This window comes from Palaemon carinicauda, chromosome 38 (genome assembly GCF_036898095.1).
Source record: "Palaemon carinicauda isolate YSFRI2023 chromosome 38, ASM3689809v2, whole genome shotgun sequence".
NCBI lineage: Eukaryota > Metazoa > Arthropoda > Malacostraca > Decapoda > Palaemonidae > Palaemon > Palaemon carinicauda.
In genome coordinates, this window is record NC_090762.1 from 63088702 (window position 1) to 63110194 (window position 21493).

At 38.7% G+C, this 21493-nt stretch overlaps 1 protein-coding gene across 4 annotated transcripts in view; it reads right to left on the reverse strand.

The window, feature by feature from the left end:
* Window positions 1–21493, reverse strand: part of Ca-alpha1T (Ca[2+]-channel protein alpha[[1]] subunit T) — a 340709-nt gene that overhangs the window by 107751 nt on the left and 211465 nt on the right. For all 4 annotated transcript variants that reach the window (XM_068362312.1, XM_068362310.1, XM_068362308.1 and 1 more), the window contains one exon: window positions 1650–1780. In XM_068362312.1, coding sequence (XP_068218413.1) covers window positions 1650–1780 — 131 coding nt within the window. The remainder of the gene's footprint in view (window positions 1–1649; window positions 1781–21493) is intronic.

Genomic DNA, 21493 nt, shown 5'->3' on the forward strand with positions numbered 1-21493 from the left:
GTATTCTCTAGGGCCTGTCACGGCCCTCCCCCTTTGATGAAGGGATTATCTAAATGGAAGACAGCCTGTGAATAGTGTTTTACAAACGCCCTTGTTAGATATACGACACCAACAAGGTGCTCGCGCGAGGGTTGTAACCTCTGCATTCCATGCTTTTAATTTTCTCTGGTATATTTGGAAGATTTATATCAGAAAAAGTACAAAGAAGGACTTTTTCGCCGGCCGTCACAGGTCGACCCAGAAAAGAACTATGTTTTGAACATATTCAAATTCAGACAAATACCAGTTACTTTTGCAGTATTTTGCTTAATCATGGTCCAATATGCATAATCAATGTACCAAATAAAAGCTGAGATACTGCTCTCTGATAGAATATAGTTTATAAACTATATTCAACAATAGGAAACAATTGTAACTATAATTTTTAGGAATTTTATTGGGTGTAATTTAACGTTTTGGGTGTATCCTTACTGAAAGCTATATAACTTCTTGTATTCAATGTTTTTTTTTACCCAATAACTTGCTTAGTAATTTAGAGATACCATGCTTTTATTTGGAGTTTCAAATATACAGCAAAAGGTGATTGCATTCAAAATACAGGAAGTGAAGATTTTTTTTTTTTATAAAATTAGTTCTTTTCTGATTTAACCTATTCGGAGAATTTGAGAAGGGATGTATTCAAATCAGCCTTTTGAACATGAAAGCTACTGAATTCAAACAAAAGGGCATACATGAAATCTTGAAATAACTGGACTTTCATCTGGCACCAAATAACCTTGGTCACCTGATTGATACAAAGGGACTTCTGTACCTAATGGACTATGTCAGTTTTGACATTGAGACTGAATTACGTTCACAGTAGCCCCTAGATGTCACCTTGGTTGTCAGAGAAGAAAAAGGAAAATTTTTATTTTTTTAATAACATTAATATTGAGTCCACTTAGGGGAAAAAGGCAATATGAACATCAGGTAAGTATAGCATTAATAAGTTTTAATATTAAAATTAAACTCGGTCATCTTTGGAATACTTCCAATTCACAATATAAAGTACTAAGGGACTGAAGATTAGCTTTTGTATACCTCTGATACTTTCAATACAGCATGCTGTGGTTAACAAGTTTATATATTTTCATGAAACCATGTGGATGACACTCCCTTAGGAATATTTCAAGAAATATGACTGAATGCTACCTAAAGGAGTATGATATTTGCTTTTAAAAATTTTAGAAAATTAAGAAAGCTTCTAAATGGTATCATTTGCAAACATAACTACTCCCCATTCCATTTATGAACTCAGCTACATGACAATTATACCTTTATATATGAACAATATAATACACAAGGGGATACTTTATATACTTACAGTATCTAGCATTTTTTAGTATACTGTACTATAACTCCAAGCATAATATTTGAATTATGTGTTTCAGATAATAATGACTCGAGTTTAATAAAGATCGTAGGGGTCTGTTTCTGCAACTTCAACTCGGAGGTACATAAATGATTAAATTTATTTCCTAACAATCAAACTTAATGAGTTAGTGTATGAAGATTTATAGGGATATTAGTATAGCACTTCATTTGCCCAACAAATTGGGTCTCTGTCTGCATTGTGACGTACTGGACTGACAGGTCATTTAGGTACTTACCACGAGCAATTCGAAGCACCCTCATCACACGAATAATTGTAGGGTTGATTGGGATAATATCACTTTTCATTTCCTCGAGTACAATGCCAACCACAGACAGGATAACAATAAATACGTCTAGTTGATTCCATCTGTTTGTAGGATCATCATTGAAAAGAAAATTAGAACATAAAAAGTATAAGCTTGAAATGTCTTATAAGCTCTGGAATCATAGATTTGATCATTATTGCCAAATTGATTTAACAAAATATTGATTATACAGAAATTAAAATATATTTTTAAACAATAAAAATCTTAATGACAGTAACAGAATTACAGCATACCAACACCTAAAGACAATATGAATAATAAGGAGATTGGATAAAAAAAAGCAATACAAAATGATGAATAGAGATTGGTTAAATTATTCTACTGAACAACTAATTAGGATTATAAGACTGAAAATCTCAGTTCTTAACAAGTTGGTTATACAGTACTGAAAATTAAAGATTATATTTCAAAGACAAATGAAGCTTTATGAATTTGTAAGCTCATAAAATTTGCATAGTATAGTATATAGAATATACAACAAATTTAAATTCTAACTGATATACAATACTGAGCAGTAGTGAATACCATTCTTCTGGCCAAAACCTAACTTTCCTACCTTTTTCACAGCTTTATAGTAAATAATAGTTAAAACATGAGACTGTATGAAGAATTGCAAAAAATCATAAAATCACAATAGAAAGCTGGGTTTATGCCAATCTATTAAAAAATAAATTTGTTGGATTCATGATTATGAAAAATATTCTAATGTATGTCATACAGTACTAATTACCATGGCATACAAATCTAAGAATTTCCTTTGAAATTTCTAAAAACTGTAGCTACATAGAAAATGGACAAATAAACTGACTACAGTACACAAAATATGTTTCCTTATCCTCCCCTTTAGCCTGCTTTTCAAAGTAAACGATGATAAATGAAAGAAAAGACATTCAATCCCATAATAACTTATGTATATTGCCATCCTTTTCCAGTCTGCAATAATGCCATATATTAAGGAATCCTAAATTCAATGACATCCATCACTACCCTTTCTCCCCTTTCTCATATTAAGTGTTTAGTAGTCTTAAAACCCTTAAATCAAACTTCTTCCTTTACTTAAACCATCAAATATAGTTCTGTCTTTGCCTGATTCCATCAGTTATATATATTTCTTAAAATAGAATTTCAATCATAAATCTACTTTTACTATCTTTGAAACTACCAATTATATACTGTATAAAATTTGTTTAAATCTCCCTCAATTACAAATTCTATTGGTAGCCCACCAACAAAACTTCCTAATGGACATATATTTAAGAATAAAACAGTGGTAAGCAATCACAGATTCAAGTTATTTGCCTCCTTCTGCTTAAAGGTAAGGAATACTTTGTAAATATTGAGGATACTTAATTTCCAATTTCTTTTATATAAGGCAGTGAGTTTTTTAATTTACTCTATAACAAATAATAATGTTCTATCAGTTTAGGAAACTAAGAATGGAAACGTAAGACATCTTCTGATAAAATAGTCTTAAGCAGAGAGTGTACAACTAAGATAAAAAAAATAAAACAATAAATTTTTCATCCAAACTTATTTCTTATGATTATTCTCTTTTGTGTCCACAAAATCATCGCAGGTGAAACAGTCCCTCTTAAAAAAAAAGAAATGCAGGTAATCAGTAGCAATGCAGAGTAGAGTAATGAGAAACTCTAACTTCCTCATTCCGGTTTTCCTGAGGCTAAACTAACTAAATTAGCTTTTCAATCTCGTGAAATTAAAGCTCTGTTGATGGACCTTGATGCTTATGAAGGTGTAGACCCAAATGGTATTTTTCCTTTGTTTTTTATAAAGAATGCAGATTTCTTAGCTCTGAACGAACAAGGTAAAACGACAGCGGAGGTCCTGTAGAGAGTAGGGTTCTCCTGCTGTATGGGACCGGAAAAGCAGCCATCTAAGTAAAGTAAAGTTATCTGTTATTTTGCGCAAGTTAGCAAGTCGAGGAGCTTTTAGTACTTGCTGGAGAATTGATAATGTTACTCCACTATGTAAATGTGTTTGTGGTTGCTCAAGTCCCACTGATTACCGCCCAATTTCCATAACTCCCATATTATCTAAAGTTTTTGAACGTCTTTAAGTAAAACGTCTTAATAGGTTTGCTGAAGTTAATCATCAATTTCCTAGTTTGCAATTTGGTTTTCATAAAGGCCTTGGAACACGTAATGCTCTTCTTATAATCTCCAATGCTGTACAGAAATCCCTTGATTGTGGTCAGGAAGTTTGTATGAGTGGCCTTAATTCTAGTGCTGCCTTTGACCGTGTTAATCATGAGGCCCTTGTTTTCAAACTCAAACAGTTGGGAGTGGGTGGGTCGTTTCTTAGCATTATTATTGAACTTTTAAGTAATCGATCTCAAAGAGTTGTTGTTGATGGGCACCATAGTGAGTATAGGAATGTGTTATTTGGTGTTCCACAGGGTAGTGTTTTTGGCCAATTACTTTTCATACCATATACACATGACTTGTGGTTTGGCCTAGAAAACAAGCTTGTTGTATATGCAGATGATGCTACTCTTTTTGCATCGATTCCATATCCTGAATGTAGATCTGGGGTTGCTGAATCCCTTAATAGAGATCTAGCTAAAATTAGTGCATGGTGCAAACAATGAATCCTAACAAAAGTCAAAGTATGATTGTAAGTAGGTCAATGACAATGGCTTCTCAACAACCAGATCTCAACATTGATAATGTTTCTTTAACTTTGTATGACTCTTAAAATTTTAAATGTGATTCTTGACAGCAAATGTACTTTTGAGAAACACATTAGGTCATTAGATCTATGTCTTCTTCAATTGCACAAAAAATTGGCTTATTGAGAGAGTCTTCCAAGATTTTTGGTGATGAATTTATTCTGGAAAAGTGTTTTAATTCTTTCATTCTACCCTGTCTCGAGTTTTGCTCTCTTGTCTGGTCTTCTGCTGCTGATTCTCATGTTAATTTGTTGGACAGAAACTTACAGTCTATTAAATTCCTGATCTAGATATTAATCTTTGGCATTGTCGTTCAATTATTTCATCATGCATGATGCATAAGATTGTTCATAATTCTGACCATCCTTTACATTCAGATCTTCCTAGACAGTTCCCTCCTTTTCGTAATACTAGGCATGCAGTTAATTCTAATAGTCAGGCCTTCTCCATCATGACGCTCAATACTATGACAGTATTCTAGAAGTTTTATTCCAGCTGTGACCAAATTGTGGAATGATCTTCCTAATCAGGTAGTTGAATCAGTAGAACTTCAAAAATTCAAGCTTGCAGCAAATATTTTTGTTGAACAGGCTGACAAACGTCTTTATAGTTTATATATAACATATCTGTTTGATGTTACTGTTTTTAGAATAATTTATTGTTAACATTTTCTCATCGCTTATTTATTTCCTTATTTCCTTTCCTCACTGGGCTATTTTTCTCTGTTGGAGCCCTTGGGCTTATAGTATCTTGCTTTTCCAACTAGGGCTGTAGCTTGATTAATAATAATAATAATAATAATAATAATAATAATAATAATAATAATAATAATAATAATGCATGGGTGGGTTCATGCATCTCTGGCCAACAGAAGTCTGAGTATCCATAGCACATGATTCATGAGCAGGGCTGGAAAGCTACAACCATAAATCACCGGTTTTGGGTTTGTATGGAAATGTTTGCTTGCTTTTAAAAATTATACAGGTTCATAACCAACCTATTATCTATGATCATATCTATAATTAGACCATTTTAATTCAGGTAGTAAGAAATGAGCTGCTATAAATAAAAAACCTAGAAATGGTTAACCAGGATGTGTAGGATCTGCATGCAAGCTCCTTGGAATTGTTCTAAAGTATCAGAATCCATTACTTTCAATTAAATATACTGCAGATAAGTTGTGTTAGAGAAAAAAATCTGATATGCAAAAGTATTCGATAATATCTGAATTACGGGAAATGTTCCTAAATAGTTTTGTGGAGTTAGCATTTCAAACTGGCCTCTCTATAACTCCCCAAGAATACTATGTTCTTTCTTGCTAGGAGTTTATTGAAATAAGCTCACAGAAAATTGGATTAAACTCAAAAGAAGGACATGAGAGTTAGAATTAATGACATTGGAAGCGGAGCTACTCTTTAATTTCTCTAGAAATCTTTCTCTGGGAAAGATTTTTGATAGCAGCCCAGTGGTTTACAATTATGCCTCTACTAAACATTATTTAGAAGCCATATTTTCTAATAAGAATTTCTGAACACTGAGTGCTGGGATTTAGTTAAACGAAAATAATTCTTTTAATAAAAATAGAAAAAATTATATTCATATTATAATCTTAATTTCTCTATGAGAAATTTCCAGGTGATGGATAATGTAGTAAATACTGTATACCGTATTTAGGTTGCAATTGAGAAAATTTTTTAGATTTCAAGTTCCTTTATAATGTTATCAAGTTTTAACCTCTTGTGGGCATTATCACATTTTCAAAGCTGGATATGAGTTATTACACTTGACTTAGTTTACGGTGAATTGCCGTTAAAGTATTATGAGGTAAAGGCAATTTATGGAGGGGATACGCAAGAAATAGAGAGGTGTTCTTGCTGCTGGTTACAGGGAAGGAATGGCTAACCAAACACTGAGATTTCATCATGAGCTCAGGCTTATGGAAATTCAATTTGTTGTTTTATCTTTAGATCACAGAAATTACTTATATAATCTGGCTTTAGATCACTGTCTTCTCCAAAATACAGATTGAGTAAGTACTTACATTGTGTATGTAAAATTACAAAAGAGAATAGAATTAACCTAAACTGTTTAGTCATATGCTAATGATTTATTTACAGTATTCTATATAAAAGACCTACCCCTGATTTTACAGTATACAGTATTCAGGTAAAAGGTAATAACTGTCATTGACAGGGTTAATGCCATTATCATAAACAAATAAAAAGACTCTCCACTACTAAAAGTATACCACAAATTGTAGCAAACAGATTTCATAAAACGTTGATAAAAACATTTTTGTGGATAATGCAAATGAAGTGTGTTCGCAAGCCATGTGAGGTAAGAACTATGTTTTTCTCAACAAGATAATTTCTTTATCAATTATAAGTAACTATCATGATACATCTATCAAAATTTTTTGAGGACTTCTCAAGTACTACATCAAGATATACTTGAAACTAAGAATTTCTATCCTAGTATATGCTGAATATCAAGATCGCCCAAAGAAATTTGTGTGAATTTTATTCAATAAACTTGCTGTCAGATAAATATTAGAAAGTGAAATTTTCATAAACTTGCTTATCATATCTAATCTATTTATCTTTTTATATATGCTTAAAACCAAGCATTTAAATGTGTTACAAAAATGAGTACTGCTATAATTTTCTTCAAGCACACAAAAAAGAATGTAGAAAAATTTAACCATTAAGAAATATCAATTCATGCATTTAATACACCAGCTTTAATAATAATCATATTAAACAGGGTTGTATTTACAAAAATATAATTTAATTTATCTGTGAATATCTTAAATGTTAAAAATCATCATTGCAGTATATAAATGCCTTTCAAACAGATTTAAAGGTTAAATAATATAGTGTATTACTGATGATGGTCATCAGCAAAATATTTACAACTTTTGCTCATGAATGATAACAATAATCTCATGTTACGAAATTAGGGTAATATTTTGAGAATCTAGAGATATTAAGAGTATTATATACACGCACGTGTGTATATATATAAATACTTATATAATATATATACATATATAGGTATATGTATATACAGTATATATATGTGTGTGTACAGTACAGTATATACAGTATTTATTGTAATACTGCTCACATATACATTATTTCTATGAAGCTCCCTGATGTTCATATTGCTTTTGTCTGGTAAAACTTGGAGTATCAACCTTACCCCTTAAAATGAAGAAATTTCCTTTTCTTCTAATATACTAACGCCTCTATTAAAGCAATGAAACCAGAGTCTAACAACAATAACATGCTGTGCATGTAGTATTGCTTTAACAAAACAAGAGGAAGAGAAATATGATATTTTGATTATAAAATAAATTTTTGAATATACTTACCCGGTGAATATATAGCTGCAACTCTGTTGCTCGACAGACAAACTCTACGGAAAAACTCGCCAGCGATCGCTACACAGGTTGCGGGTGTGCCCAACAGCGCCATCTGTCGACCAGATACCCAGCTCTTATGTAAACAAAGACTCAATTTTCTCCTCGTTCCACTGCGTCTCTATTGGGGAGGAAGGGAGGGTCATTTAATTTATATTCACCGGGTAAGTATATTCAAAAATTTATTTTATAATCAAAATATCATTTTTAAATATTTAACTTAGCCGGTGAATATATAGCTGATTCACACCCAGGATGGTGGGTAGAGACCAGTAATATATGTTTACATTTTATGAGCTAAGAGTTTTTTATTTCATTTTAGAAGTTATCAAAATAACAAAAACAAAATAAATAGGTACCTGGTAAGGAAGTCGACTTGAACAATTACTCTGCCTTTTAAGTACGTCTTCCTTACGGAGCCTCGCTATCCTCTTAGGGTGCTGATCGACCCCTAGGAGCTGAAGTATCAAGGGTTGCAACCCATACAACAGGACCTCATCAAACCCCTAATCTAGGCGCTCTCAAGAAATGACTTTGACCACCCGCCAAATCAACCAGGATGCGAAAGGCTTCTTAGCCTTCCGGACAACCCATAAAAAAACAACACTTCAAGAGACAGATTAAAAGGATAAGGAATTAGGGAATTGTAGTGGTTGAGCCCTCACCCACTACTGCACTCGCTGCTACGAATGGTCCCAGTGTGTAGCAGTTCTTGTAAAGAGACTGGACATCTTTCAAGTAAAATGACGCGAACACTGACTTGCTTCTCCAATAGGTTGCGTCCATTATACTTTGCAGAGATCTATTTTGCTTAAAGGCCTCGGAAGTTGTTACAGCTCTAACTTCGTGCGTCTTCACCTTAAGCAAAGTTCGGTCTTCCTCACTCAGATGTGAATGAGCTTCTCGTATTAACAATCTGATAAAGTCTGACCAAGCATTCTTTGACATAGGCAAGGATGGTTTCTTAACTGAACACCATAAAGCTTCAGATTGGCCTCGTAAAGGTTTAGTACGATTTAAATAGAACTTAAGAGCTCTAACAGGGCATAAGACTCTTTCTAGATCATTGCCTACGATCTCCGATAAGCTGGGGATATCGAAAGATTTAGGCCAAGGCCGAGAAGGCAGCTCATTTTTGGCTAGAAAACCAAGTTGCAGCGAACAAGTGGCTTTTTCTGACGAAAATCCGATGTTCTTGCTGAAGGCATGAATCTCACTGACTCTTTTAGCCGAGGCTAAGCATACCAGGAAAAGAGTCTTAAGAGTGAGATCTTTCAGGGAGGCTGATTGTAACGGCTCCAACCTGTCTGACATGAAGAATCTTAGTACCACGTCTAAATTCCATCCAGGGGTAGCCAAACGACGCTCCTTGGTGGTCTCAAAAAGACTTAAGGAGGTCTTGCAGATCTTTATGTTTGGAAAGATCTAAGCCTCTATGCCGGAAGACCGATGCCAACATGCTTCTGTAGCCCTTGATAGTGGGAGCTGAAAGGGATCGTCCTTTTCTCAGGTATAAGAGAAAAACAGCTATTTGAGCTACAGAGGTACTGGTCGAGGATACAGAAACTGACTTGCACCAGTCTCGGAAGACTTCCCACTTCGATTGGTAGACTCTAATGGAAGACGCTCTCCTTGCTCTAGCAATCGCACTGGCTGCTTCCTTCGAAAAGCCTCTAGCTCTCGAGAGTCTTTCGATAGTCTGAAGGCAGTCAGACGAAGAGCGTGGAGGCTTTGGAGTACCTTCTTTACGTGTGGCTGACGTAGAAGGTCTACCCTTAGAGGAAGACTACTGGGAACGTCTACTAACCATCGAAGTATCTCGGTGACCCATTCTCTCGCGGGCCAGAGGGAAGCAACTAACGTCAACCTTGTCCCTTCGTGAGAGGCGAACTTCTGCAGTACCTTGTTGACAATCTTGAACGGTGGGAATGCGTAGAGATCCAGATGTGACCAATCTAGGAGGAAAGCATCTATATGTATTGCTGCTGGGTCCGGGACTGGAGAGCAATAGATTGGAAGCCTCTTGGTCAGCGAGGTTGCAAAGAGATCTATGGATGGTTTACCCCAAGTGGCCCAAAGTCTCTTGCACACATCCTTGTGGAGGGTCCATTCGGTTGGAATTACTTGCCCTTTCCGACTGAGACCATCTGCTATGACGTTCAAGTCGCCTTGGATGAACCTCGTTACTAGGGAGATGTCTTGACCTTTTGACCAGATGAGCAGGTCCCTTGCGATCTCGTACGTCAGTGAGTGGGTACCTCCTTGTTTGGAGATGTACGCCAAGGCCGTGGTGTTGTCCGAGTTAACTTCCACCACTTTGCCTCGAAGGAGAGACTTGAAGCTTTTCAAGGCCAGATGTACTGCCAACAGCTCCTTGCAGTTGATATGCATGCTCCTCTGACTCGAGTTCCACAGTCCTGAGCATTCCCGACCGTCTAGTGTCGCGCCCCAGCCCACGTCCGATGCGTCCGAGAAGAGAACGTGGTTGGGAGTCTGAACAGCCAGGGGAAGACCCTCTCTTAGGTTGATATTGTCCTTCCACCAAGTCAGACAAGACTTTATCTTTTCGGAAACCGGGATCGAGACCGCTTCTAGCGTCTTGTCCTTTTTCCAGTGAAAAGCTAGATGGTATGAAGAGGACGGAGGTGTAGTCTTCCTAGTGACACAAATTGTTCCACGGATGACAGCGTCCCTACCAGACTCATCCACAGCCTGACTGAGCAGCGTTCCTTCTTCAGCATCTTCTGGATGGATAGCAGTGCTTGATCTATTCTGGGGGCTGATCGTCTTGTTGTTCAGCAACGTCCTCATCAGAGGGTTCCTCATCCGAAAACTGATGAGGAAACGGCAACGGAGTGGGCAACGTCTGGCTCGCTGAGTCCGGTTGCACTGGTGCATGCGTGACGGAGCCGGACGCAACATCATGGAACTGCTGCACAGTCTGTGAACTGTCAACAACCATGGGTGCGCGAGGAAGCACAGCGTCAACCCGAGACTGTCTAGACCGTCTGGGTTGTGCAGTCAACACCCTACCGAGTTGCTGAGGTTGACGCACTGCGTCAAAACAAGTCACCTCTGCTGGTTGTTGAACGTCCTGAACGTCAACAACCACCTCCGAGCGTCGCTTAACGACAACGTGCGGCTGGCAACCCACACTGGGTCGCATCGGTGGAGGAACCACCTCAACTGGCAGACGCGAGTAGGTTACCTCAGCGTCAACAGGGCGCACAACCGACCGGTTGGAAGGTTGTTGGCCAGAAGGTTCGGTAGCAACCTTCTCCGCATTAAAGTCCTCTATCAAGAACGCAAGCTTGGACTGCATGTCTTGCAGCAAAGCCCATTTAGGGTCTACGGGAGCAGGTGCGGCAACAGACGGGGTTAGCGACTGAGGCGGTACCGCTTTCCATCCCTGAAAGCCTTGTTTATGCATGACATAATTGTACAGCAAAACTTCAAAGGCTCGAAAACAGCTGTGAAGTTGACCTGTAAAAAAAACTGGAGCGTCTCCTGGCCAGGCGCCAGGGAGAGTCTACGAGATTTGAGAAGTCTATCTGGGCAGAGGCATGAACTCCCAAGCCGAGAACTTCTCTCGTGTCATATCAGACTCTCGCTCTATAAGCCAGTTTAAAAGAAGGGAAAGCAAAGGCTGTATCCCCCAAACTCCTCCTGGTGAAAAACCAGTCGCCTAGCCAACGTAAAGCTCTCTAGGAGAGCGAGAGAGCACTAGCTTAAAAACAACGGCTTCGAAGTAGCTAGGCCTAGTGTAAGCTCTGACGTTTAGGCGAACGAGGAGCAGCAGTTACAAAAAGATCCGGACAAAGATCCTTAAAAAAAATCATCATGATTTAATTAAAGTCCATAGGGGGCTAAGCAGCTTTAGGCTCCTCTCCATCTGACAGAGTCCTCAAGGGAATATCAGTAGGAGGGGGAACAGCAACTTCCTCATCTACAGGAACCTTGTCCGATAAAAGCTGAGTCTCAAGCAAGGGAGAGACCTACCGTGGTGGCAATGCTTTACAAGCAGAGTCCACACTCACTGGTGCATTAGTAGCGGACCAGAACGCAACGTCATGTAACTGCTTGACAGTCTGTGAACTGTCAACAACTGAACTGTCAACCACAACAGGTGCGTGAGGACGCACAGCGTCCACTCGAGACTGCTTTGACTGCCTAGACTGAGCAGTCAAAACAACTCTAGAATGCGGAGGTTGACGCACAGCGTCAAAACAAGTCAACTCCGATTGTTAGTGAACGTCTTGAACGTCAACAGGAGCATCAGCAAGTGGCCTAACGTCCAAATGCGGCTGAAAAACCACACGAGACCGCATTGAGTGTGGTTCTAAACAACCTGACTGACGTGACTTAGCTACGCCAACGTCAACAGTAAGCACAAACGAACGTTAGGTTGGCTGAAAGCCAGGATATCGATGAGATAAACGGCTAGACTCAACGGACTAATCGGCAGAATAGTCTTCCATAAGGGAGGCAAGCATATTCTGCATGTCTTGCCATACAACCCATTAAGGATCAACGGAAATGGTTGTGGTAAGAGACGAGGGTAACGTCTGTGACCGCAACACTTTGCCAACAAAAAAGACTCTCGGAGTCTGTGTTACGCTTTTATTAGGCGGCGAGCAGTTATCCGATGACTGCATAGGGTCAGAGCTGTCCTAATGGCTGTAACCAGGACGCTGGACCTGTCCTGAAAGGACTGACTTTTGCTTAAGGGCTTCGAAACCTTGTGACAGGTTTCTTATGCGAAAAGCCTTCGGATGACGAGGAGAAACAACGTCTCTCTCGTCTTATGGTAGGGGAGATCTTGGTAAGATACACCCGATACCATAGAGGGAAACGTCTGTTCGTTGATCAAGGCCTCTCGAACCCATAAGTCGTTTGACATTACTTCTCCCCTGGGCTTGGGAGCATGCAAGAGGTCCCGGACTAGGTGAACGACAGGCACGAACAGACGAACCCTCGGACGCAACACTGTAACACTTTGCGCATATCACTTTATCACTTCGATTTTCTGTTTTGCACTTATTTCACTGAAATCGAAACTTTTACTGATTTCTACCTGAAACACGCAATTCTACCCTTCATTAAAAGGTAGTAATTGCGAAATCAGTCGTATAATGCAAGCTCATTAATACCAGCAAAAAACAGAAAACATATTTTAAGATAAAAAAATCAGTGGCTGGGAAAGAGACTAAACACTAGTTCATATAAACTACGTTTTCAATCTCTCACCGCACATAGCCTGGGGACGAGAATAAAAAACTAAAAACGTTTTATCCTTCCTCCCCGTACAGAGACTAGGGACGAGAGTAACTCGAGAACAACGTTACCCGCTTGAACGGAACGTTTTCTCTCCTCTCTCTCCCTCCGTCTCTATCTCTCTCTCTCTTTCTCTCTTGATTTCGCACCTAAGAGAAGAGCCCAATTATATTTCGTCAAAAAAACATGTTATTTGACTAAAGGAAAAAACTGAAAGGTTTTTCAAATAAAAAGTTCCTTTAAAATAGAATTTAAAACATTTAAGCTAAGAAAGAATGAACAAAACGTCAGAATCGATTTACTCTTACTGCAAAGTGAAACCGTGATACACTCTCTCTCTATCGTAACGATAGAGCGCATGTTGAACGTCCTGAACGTCAACAACTGCGTAGCATAAAAAAACTAAACGTTAGTTCATCTTTGAAAACAGTACGAAGACTATCAAAGAAATTCTTTCATAAAATATTACATTTAAAAAGTTTTAAATCCTTAGCTCTTTAAAAGCTAATTACGATATAAAGGGCTCAACGTTGATTAACTTCGGTTTCCAAGTTAGGACCGCCTACTCTCAGGAAAGGTCGCATATAAACAAAACATTAAAATTTATTTTTATATGTTTATAATAAATGGAAAGTTAATCGAAGAGGCCTAATAAAGGCGGAGAGATATAAAATATATAGAGGAAAATCTATAAATAATTTATAATGTGATAAGATAATTACTAAAAGCCTAAACACACTTCCGTCTAAGGGAAGGGTCGGCCATTTAAAAGTGAAAGAAAGTCCATACTCTCTTTGTCACCATAATTAAATCTATCCAAAAAGAGTTCAAGATTTAAGATGAAGATAAAACACCTGCATTGCGAAAGCTCAAAACTAGAATATAGTACTTCACCAAATAGATGTGAAAAACTCCAGTTTAGCAACAGCGAGTAAAGTACGTCTTGTCGACACGTCGACAGAGAGAAAATTGAGTCTTTGTTTACATAAGAGCTGGGTATCTGGTCGACAGATGGCGCTGTTGGGCACACCCGCAACCTGTGTAGCGATCGCTGGCGAGTTTTTCCATAGAGTTTGTCTGTCGAGCAAAAGAGTTGCAGCTATATATTCACCGGCTAAGTTAAATATTTAAAAAAGATACAGTAGAATAGTGTGCCCGAGTGTACCCTCAAGCAAAGGTTTTGCAGAAGGGTCTAAAATAAATAAGAAATTTGAGACTCTGTGGGAGTATCTTGAATCTGGATGTGCTATGTATGATCTGAACCCTTAGTGAGTGGTGCACTAGAGCCCCTAGTTACCACATAAGTATTTAGGCTAGGGTTTGAAACAAGACTGGTTAGGTCTGAAATATTACCCTGAATATTAAAGTTCCTTGTTTCCTTTTCTCACTGGGCTATTTTCTCTATTGGAGTTCCTGGGCTTATAGCATCCTGCTTTATCAGCTAGGGTTGTAGCTTGGCAAGAAGTGATCCCATGCCATTTTGCGGTTCGACTATTGTCAAAAAATAGAAAATAAAAAATACCGCCGTACTGGCAGTCATATTGCGGAGAGCAGCCACGTTTCATCTTGATGCTCCAAAGAAACGGCTTCCTTGGCTGCCAGACAAGGAGAGCAGCTTGCTCTTATACCTACTGGAAATCAGACAAGGCACGTGATTGGTTACCACCGCATGATCGAAGAATCAAAGCACGAGTGAATGTATCCCGTGAGCGGATTGGCTACGCATCATCGTATCCTTTCCCAGCATCTTCCCTTGGTGTATCCCGCCGCTCCGCCAGACCCTCGTTAACGCTGAACTATACTCTTACAAGTATCTCACGTTTGTAGTGTTCTGTGATTCATTTAACCTTTGTAAAGCCATTAAAATGCCTACAAAGCACTGTGCACCAATGAAAGATTCTTCTAGTGAGCTGAAAAGTAGGAGGAAGATGATGATAATTACTGAAAAGGTAAAACTTTTAGATATGGTGAAGGAAGGCAGAAGTTACCCTTGCACTCTGTGCAAACAAAAGTGGGAATTGTTAGGTGAAGCCCCTGCTGGTGTATCACTTCGAGACTCCTTGAGCCTTCAAGTTCAAAAAAGTGCTAAAGGAGAAGCTTCTGGTGATGTGGTGGGCTAATGTAAAAGCCTGGGTAACAAGACACTTGGAAGAGAAGTGCCTTCCTCAGATATGCCTACTGGTGTTTGACAATCCCCCTGCTCACCTCCTGGCCTTGAGGAAGATATCCTAGCATATTTTCTATTCCTCAAGGTTTTCTATCATCCACCTAATACCACCCCTCTCCTCCAGCCCATGAGCCAGCAAGTGATTTCAAGCTTTAAGAAGCTCTATACAAAATACAAATATCTCTTCAAGAAATGTTTCGAAATCAAGGACAGCACAAACCTCACTGTTCGTGAATTTTGGAATGAGCATTTCAATATTGTGATATGCCTCAGACTCATTGATGCACCTTGGCGGGAGGTTTCAAGGTGCACTTTGACTCTCCGTGGAAGAAGTTGTGGCCTGATGCCACATACCAATGAGATTTACAGGGCTTCCAAAAAGGCCAGGCTGAATCCGAGGCCAAAAAAGTTGACGATCCTGAACCTGTTGCTCAAGCTGACGTTGCTGAAATCATTAGACTCGGGATGTCGTTGAGGACAACATTAATGAGTTCTCGAGGAATACCAAGAGGAACTTGGGACTGATGATCTGAAGGAGTTGGAGGCCATGCAACTGAACGTTGTTAAGGAAGGTCTAGCTGGCTACCATAAAATGGTGGTTCTTGTACAAAGTTTACACACATTGTATTCTTGAACAGTGTAATGATGTTTGCCTGAGTCATTTCAGGAACATTTTAAGAAGCACGCAGAAACACGATTCCTCGGGTAGTTGTTTATTTAAGAGGCTTTCGATATTAGTAGGCCAAGAGGAAGCTCAAAGTGATCTAAAATGAAAGAAAAGTGGAAGTAATGAAGAAAATTATTAAATTTAGATAATAAAAAACATAAAGTAAAAATAAAATACAATATTAGAAAAAGGCAAAAGGAATACTGTATATTTAATTTTAAGTTTATCGTAAAGTTAAGTGTTACTATTTTCTGCCACTTGTTAATGTGTTTCGTAAGGTTAAGCGTTAATATTTTCTGCTATTTATTAATGTTTTGTAAAGTTAAGTGTTTATGTTTTCTGCTACTTATGAATGTTTTCTGCCATTTGTCATCCTTCTCTACAGTCCTGCCACTTTGCTTTGGACATCGCCTCACTCCAAAGGTAAGGTTCCACATTTGTTACTGTATTTCCCATTTATTATTGCATTAATGTGCTGTCTGTTCTAATTATACATTTCATTTACATGTTATTAATGGTAAGGTTATGTAGTGAATGATTCAAATGGTTGTATTTCATTGTGTTTAGTACATTTTAGCCTTATAATAGAATTTAATGTGGTGTTTTAGTAGGGCTTGGAAGGAGTTAGGCGATTCACATGTAAAAGGCAACTCATGTGAAAAAATCACGGTACGAAAGCCACTCCAGAAGCAATTAATTTTGCGTTGTGAGGCATTACTGTAGAGTCAGAAGGGCACCACTTTAAACATGTATGAACTCCTCCCAAGCTGAAACCATAAGTAAGGCTGGAAGTGGGAGAGGGGGGGGGAGGCTAGATTACAGGTCTAAACCTCTAAAGAGCAGTAACTGGTGGACTTGTGTAACAAGACGTCATCTTGAATGTGTCACATTTGATGTTTCTTGAGATGAGACAGGTCGAGGATCACTCTTCTCTCAGGGGAGTTTTTCTTAGGAATGATGAAATGTTTGCCATAGAATTTAAGAAATTCATATTTCTCTATGGATCCCTTTCCCAACATTTTGCTGGGAAAAGTTCTAGGGGTTTTTGCCTGAAAGAATTTGTGTCTGCCCCCTGGTCCTGCATCTTTCAAGATTTTGCCTTATCATACTGCGGATTTTACACCGTGACCCTACATTGGCTTTTACAGGTGATGGAGAGTCCATGACCAACCCAAACTTTCAGAGACTAGGCTTTGTCTCCACCGAAAAAAAGTACAATGATCTTGAAAACAGAAAACACCCTTGACCTGTGGACATTCGTTGTCGAGGTCCCTTTCCCCTATCAAATGAATCCGCACCACTCTACAGCACTCGTGAATTGGGGCTCTGTCTGAAAAGGTTACAATTGTTGCCTTCTATCCTCCTGAGAAAACTTGCTTGCTGACAGGGGCAGTTTAGTTTGAGGGTGTGATGCTGATCTCTTCACATGTTATCTTTTAAAATGTTGCTGGTGCTGTTTATAGGTTGAAGCCATATAATTGAAGGTTCTTCCCCTTTTTTGGAATGGACTGAAAGCTTTATCTCAATCTCTGTGGAACTGAAGTATTAGCTGTATTGATACTAACCATAGCTTTATTCACTAAGGATTGGGGAAAAATGGATTCATATAGAAGGCTGCTGCCGAGGAGCTCCTCCACTTATACCTCCATATTGAAATCACCCAAATGCAAAATTTTGCTTCGACAAAGTTCTGTAAAGCCTCATAAGTGGGCTTGTACAACAACTTTGCAAGATCTATACTGGTAATTCAAGATCCCCCACACCATCCACTTTCAGAAAAGATTTGCTGACACCAGACTAAGGAGCATCTGCCAGACAACAAACTCTGCTGTTCTAAGATTCTCCCAATGGGGATATGCATTTCTGAACCTTCCATTTTAGCCCGGAAAGGAGTCTTCTAGCATGGCACCATCATCCAAACTACAAATTAATCAACAAGACTATGATAGAGGGACATAACCCCCAGCCTCTGAGACTACTCCTGCTAGATTGTTATTAAGAGCAGACTTGTATGTCAACTGTAAAACCTCTTTGTGAGTAAGCCAAGGGAAAATTATATGGGAAGGTGCCTTTATACACCAACATGATTGAGAAAATATAACATGGTTCTCGAATTCTATATCATCAAAGGAATATCAAAGCCACTATTTAATTCAGGCCAGCAAGCACATCTCTTGCCCAATTGCCAGGAGTTTCTCACTAGGTCTCCCTCCTCAACATCCACAAAGGATACTGCCCCCACCGAATCCTGCTCCATTACTGAGCCAGAGACTGAAAAACAGAAGGTCTAGGTACTCCAGTCCCCCCAGGCTAGGGCGAGTGTAGAGCAGGAAGAACACAGGAGCTTAAGCTTATGGGAACAGAAGAACCAACCTTGAGTGGAGCAACTGCTGTGGGAGCAGATTGATGTCTCAACTATTTGGGCTATAATTGAAGCGTCCACTAGAGATGCAAGCTGACCAAACCCTGGAGGGATGGTAGCCTGCTAAGCATAAGCTTCAAGCTGATGATGAACTAGCTTGCTGATTAACCACTGGGTAAGCAAGCAAAGTCTTACCTCCCGAGGGTGACCATGGTCTTCTCTGATATCCACTGGGGTAAACCAGCCTCCTCTTTGGGGTCTGTATTAACCTCTAACTCAAGCTCTTCTACTTGGATGAAGGCCTGAGACAGTACACCATGACCCCTTTACCAAAATACCTTACTGCTGAATCCAATGCTGATTGGTAGACAAGATTTCAGAGGTCTTAACTAGGCAAATACCCTAAGGATACCAAGATCTTAGCAAAACCTTTCACCCACATAGGAATGAGAAAAATAGGACTCTCTCTCTCGAGCTTGCTGCTTTTGGATCTCTACTCTTTGCAGCATGAACCAATTGCAGGTAGATAAGGCAATTTACAGGGTTGCAAGCCCTGCACCAAGAGGCTCAACCCACACTACTGTATAATAACAGCAGCAGGCATGGCATCATCTTGGGTCAATAAGATTACTGTACCCAACTTGGTTAAAATTAACTTTGATTTCACTCATTTGTAACATAAATTTCATATATGAAAATAATTAGCGAATCCCATAAAGAGGGAAGCTTACCTTCCTCTATCCCCCGGGTATCATATAACTTGGCATTAGATGTGAACATGCAAGAATATGACCAGGAGAAGACTAACTCAATTAAAACAACCATAGAAAGCTAAATTACTTCCCCTAACTATTATAAGATACAAAACATCAAAGCGTAGGGAAGGAAGCAAAAACTCTATCCTCAGTAAATCTCTTTCCCTAACTGCATAGTATTTGAAACTCAAGGTTTAATAAAGCTGATGAGTAGGAAAGGATAAAAGTATGACTATGTGCCATTATCAAATGAGTTCACATTCCATTCCTCTTTCATTTATTAAAAAATAGATAAGGGGAGGGGGGGGGGCAGAGGCTCAAGTAGCAGAAGGTGAACAAAGCATTACCACCAATACATTAGAAAAACTGCATTAGGGAGGGAGGAGGCCATTTTTCCCTGAATGATGGAGTGTACCCTCAAGCAAGAGAACTCTAACTCAAGACAGTGGAAGACCATGGTACAGAGGCTATGGCACTACCCAAGACTAGAGAACAATGGTTTGATTTTTGAGTGTCCTTTTCCTAGAAGAGCTGCTTATCATAGCTAAAGAGTCTCTTCTACCCTTACCAAGAGGAAAGTGGCCACTGAACAATTAGTGCAGTAGCCCCTTGAGTGAAGAATTGTTTGGTAATCTGTGTTGTCAGGTGTATGAGGACAGAGGAGAATATGTAAAGAATATGCCAGACTATTTAGTGTGGATGTGTGTAGGGAAAGGGAAAATGAACCGTAACTAGAGAGAAGGATCCAATGTAGTACCATCTGGCCAGTCAAAAGACCCCATAACTCTCTAGCGGTAGTATCTCAACGGGTGGCTGGTGCCCTGGCCAACCCATTATTTACGGAAATGTGTCATAATTTTTCCGATGTATTGCAACATAAGAGGTGCTGTAACAGATTCAAAAGAGCCTGATTTCATAGGTCTTCCTAATACTCACCGAGTCCATGGTGCGCACATTGATACCCTGGCCTATTGGAAATGTCCCTACCTATCATTCAGACGAACTGGGTTTGAGTCCCACTCAAGCTCAATATTTTCTTGTAGTGTCTACAACCTAGTATCCTTGTGAGCTAAGGATGGGGGGTTTGGGGGATCCTATAGGTTTACCTGCTGAGTCATCAGCAACCATTGCCTGGCTCTCCCTGGATCTACCTTGGGTGAAGAGGGGGTCTAGGCACTGGTCATATGTATACTGTGTATGGTCACTAGCTAGGGCATTGTCACTGTCCCCTGCCTCTGTCATTCATGAGTGGCCTCAAAAACCTTTAAACCTTTAGAGGCCTCACAGCAGATTAACTCCAAAAACATTTTTGCATGGTAAAAAAGCACAAAAGTATCCAAAAAAGAGCAGCACAACAATCCAAAATTTGTATCGTAATCAAAGATAGCATAACACACGACTCCGGCACGTTAGCTGCTCTCTGCGTCGGCAAGTAGTTAATTCTATCAATGAACTAAACATTGTGGCACAAAATTGACAAGGATTTTTTTAGTACCTTATGAGAGCCTTTTCGTAACTACAAATTGTTGTAACTCGAGACCATCGTAACACAAGGACCTCCTGTAATCCTTGGTAATCATAAGATTTAATTTTTTTTGCCTTATTTTGGAGCTAAAATGAGTTTGAGGCTAAAGGTTTACAATAATTTTTTTCATTTTCTTCCTTAAAAAAGAAGTGGCAGTTTATTCATGGGATAGTTATTTCTAGACCAGTAAAAGCTCTTGAAATTTCATTCAGAAGATTTTACAGACATTAGAGGCGGTCACTAATTCAGGTGATTGCTTTCCTTGACTGGTAAGAGGCGTTCAATATTATTTGGATGATTCTATGGTACCGGAGGTAATGTGCCTAATCTGTTTTGTGATATTAAAATTACAACACGACCTCTGTCCAAGAATGCAATGTCATTCAATTTACTATAAGGCCACAAGGCTAAAAAAGAACTTGATCCAAATCTAAGGGATTTAAAAATGAGGGTTCATGATATTAAAAGAACCACTATATCTAAGAGTTTTTCTAAAATCTTTTGTTTGTTAAGAGTTTAAGTGGCATCTCAATGGTATCCCAAATCTGTATTTGCTAAACATTATCTTGAAGAAACATGGTTTACGTGTCATAATTGTTGGGCTTTAGGACCTATAGAGGCTAGTAGGATGGGGTCAGATAGCATGGTGAATTCTAGTGCTTAGTTTGGTAAAATTCTACTTTGAAGTTGTGGTCTAGTAACCTTTCAAATTTCATTTAGTTTTTGAAAAATTACAGTATATGTATAGCACAGTAATTAGGTTTTATATATAATGAGCAATTAGGCAATAGAGTAATTTTCTAAATATCATCTGGAGTTTAAACTAAAGGTAAGTCTAGGATGTTATCTAATTGATTATGGGAAACTAATTGCCCTATCTCTGTCCTTCTGTAGCTA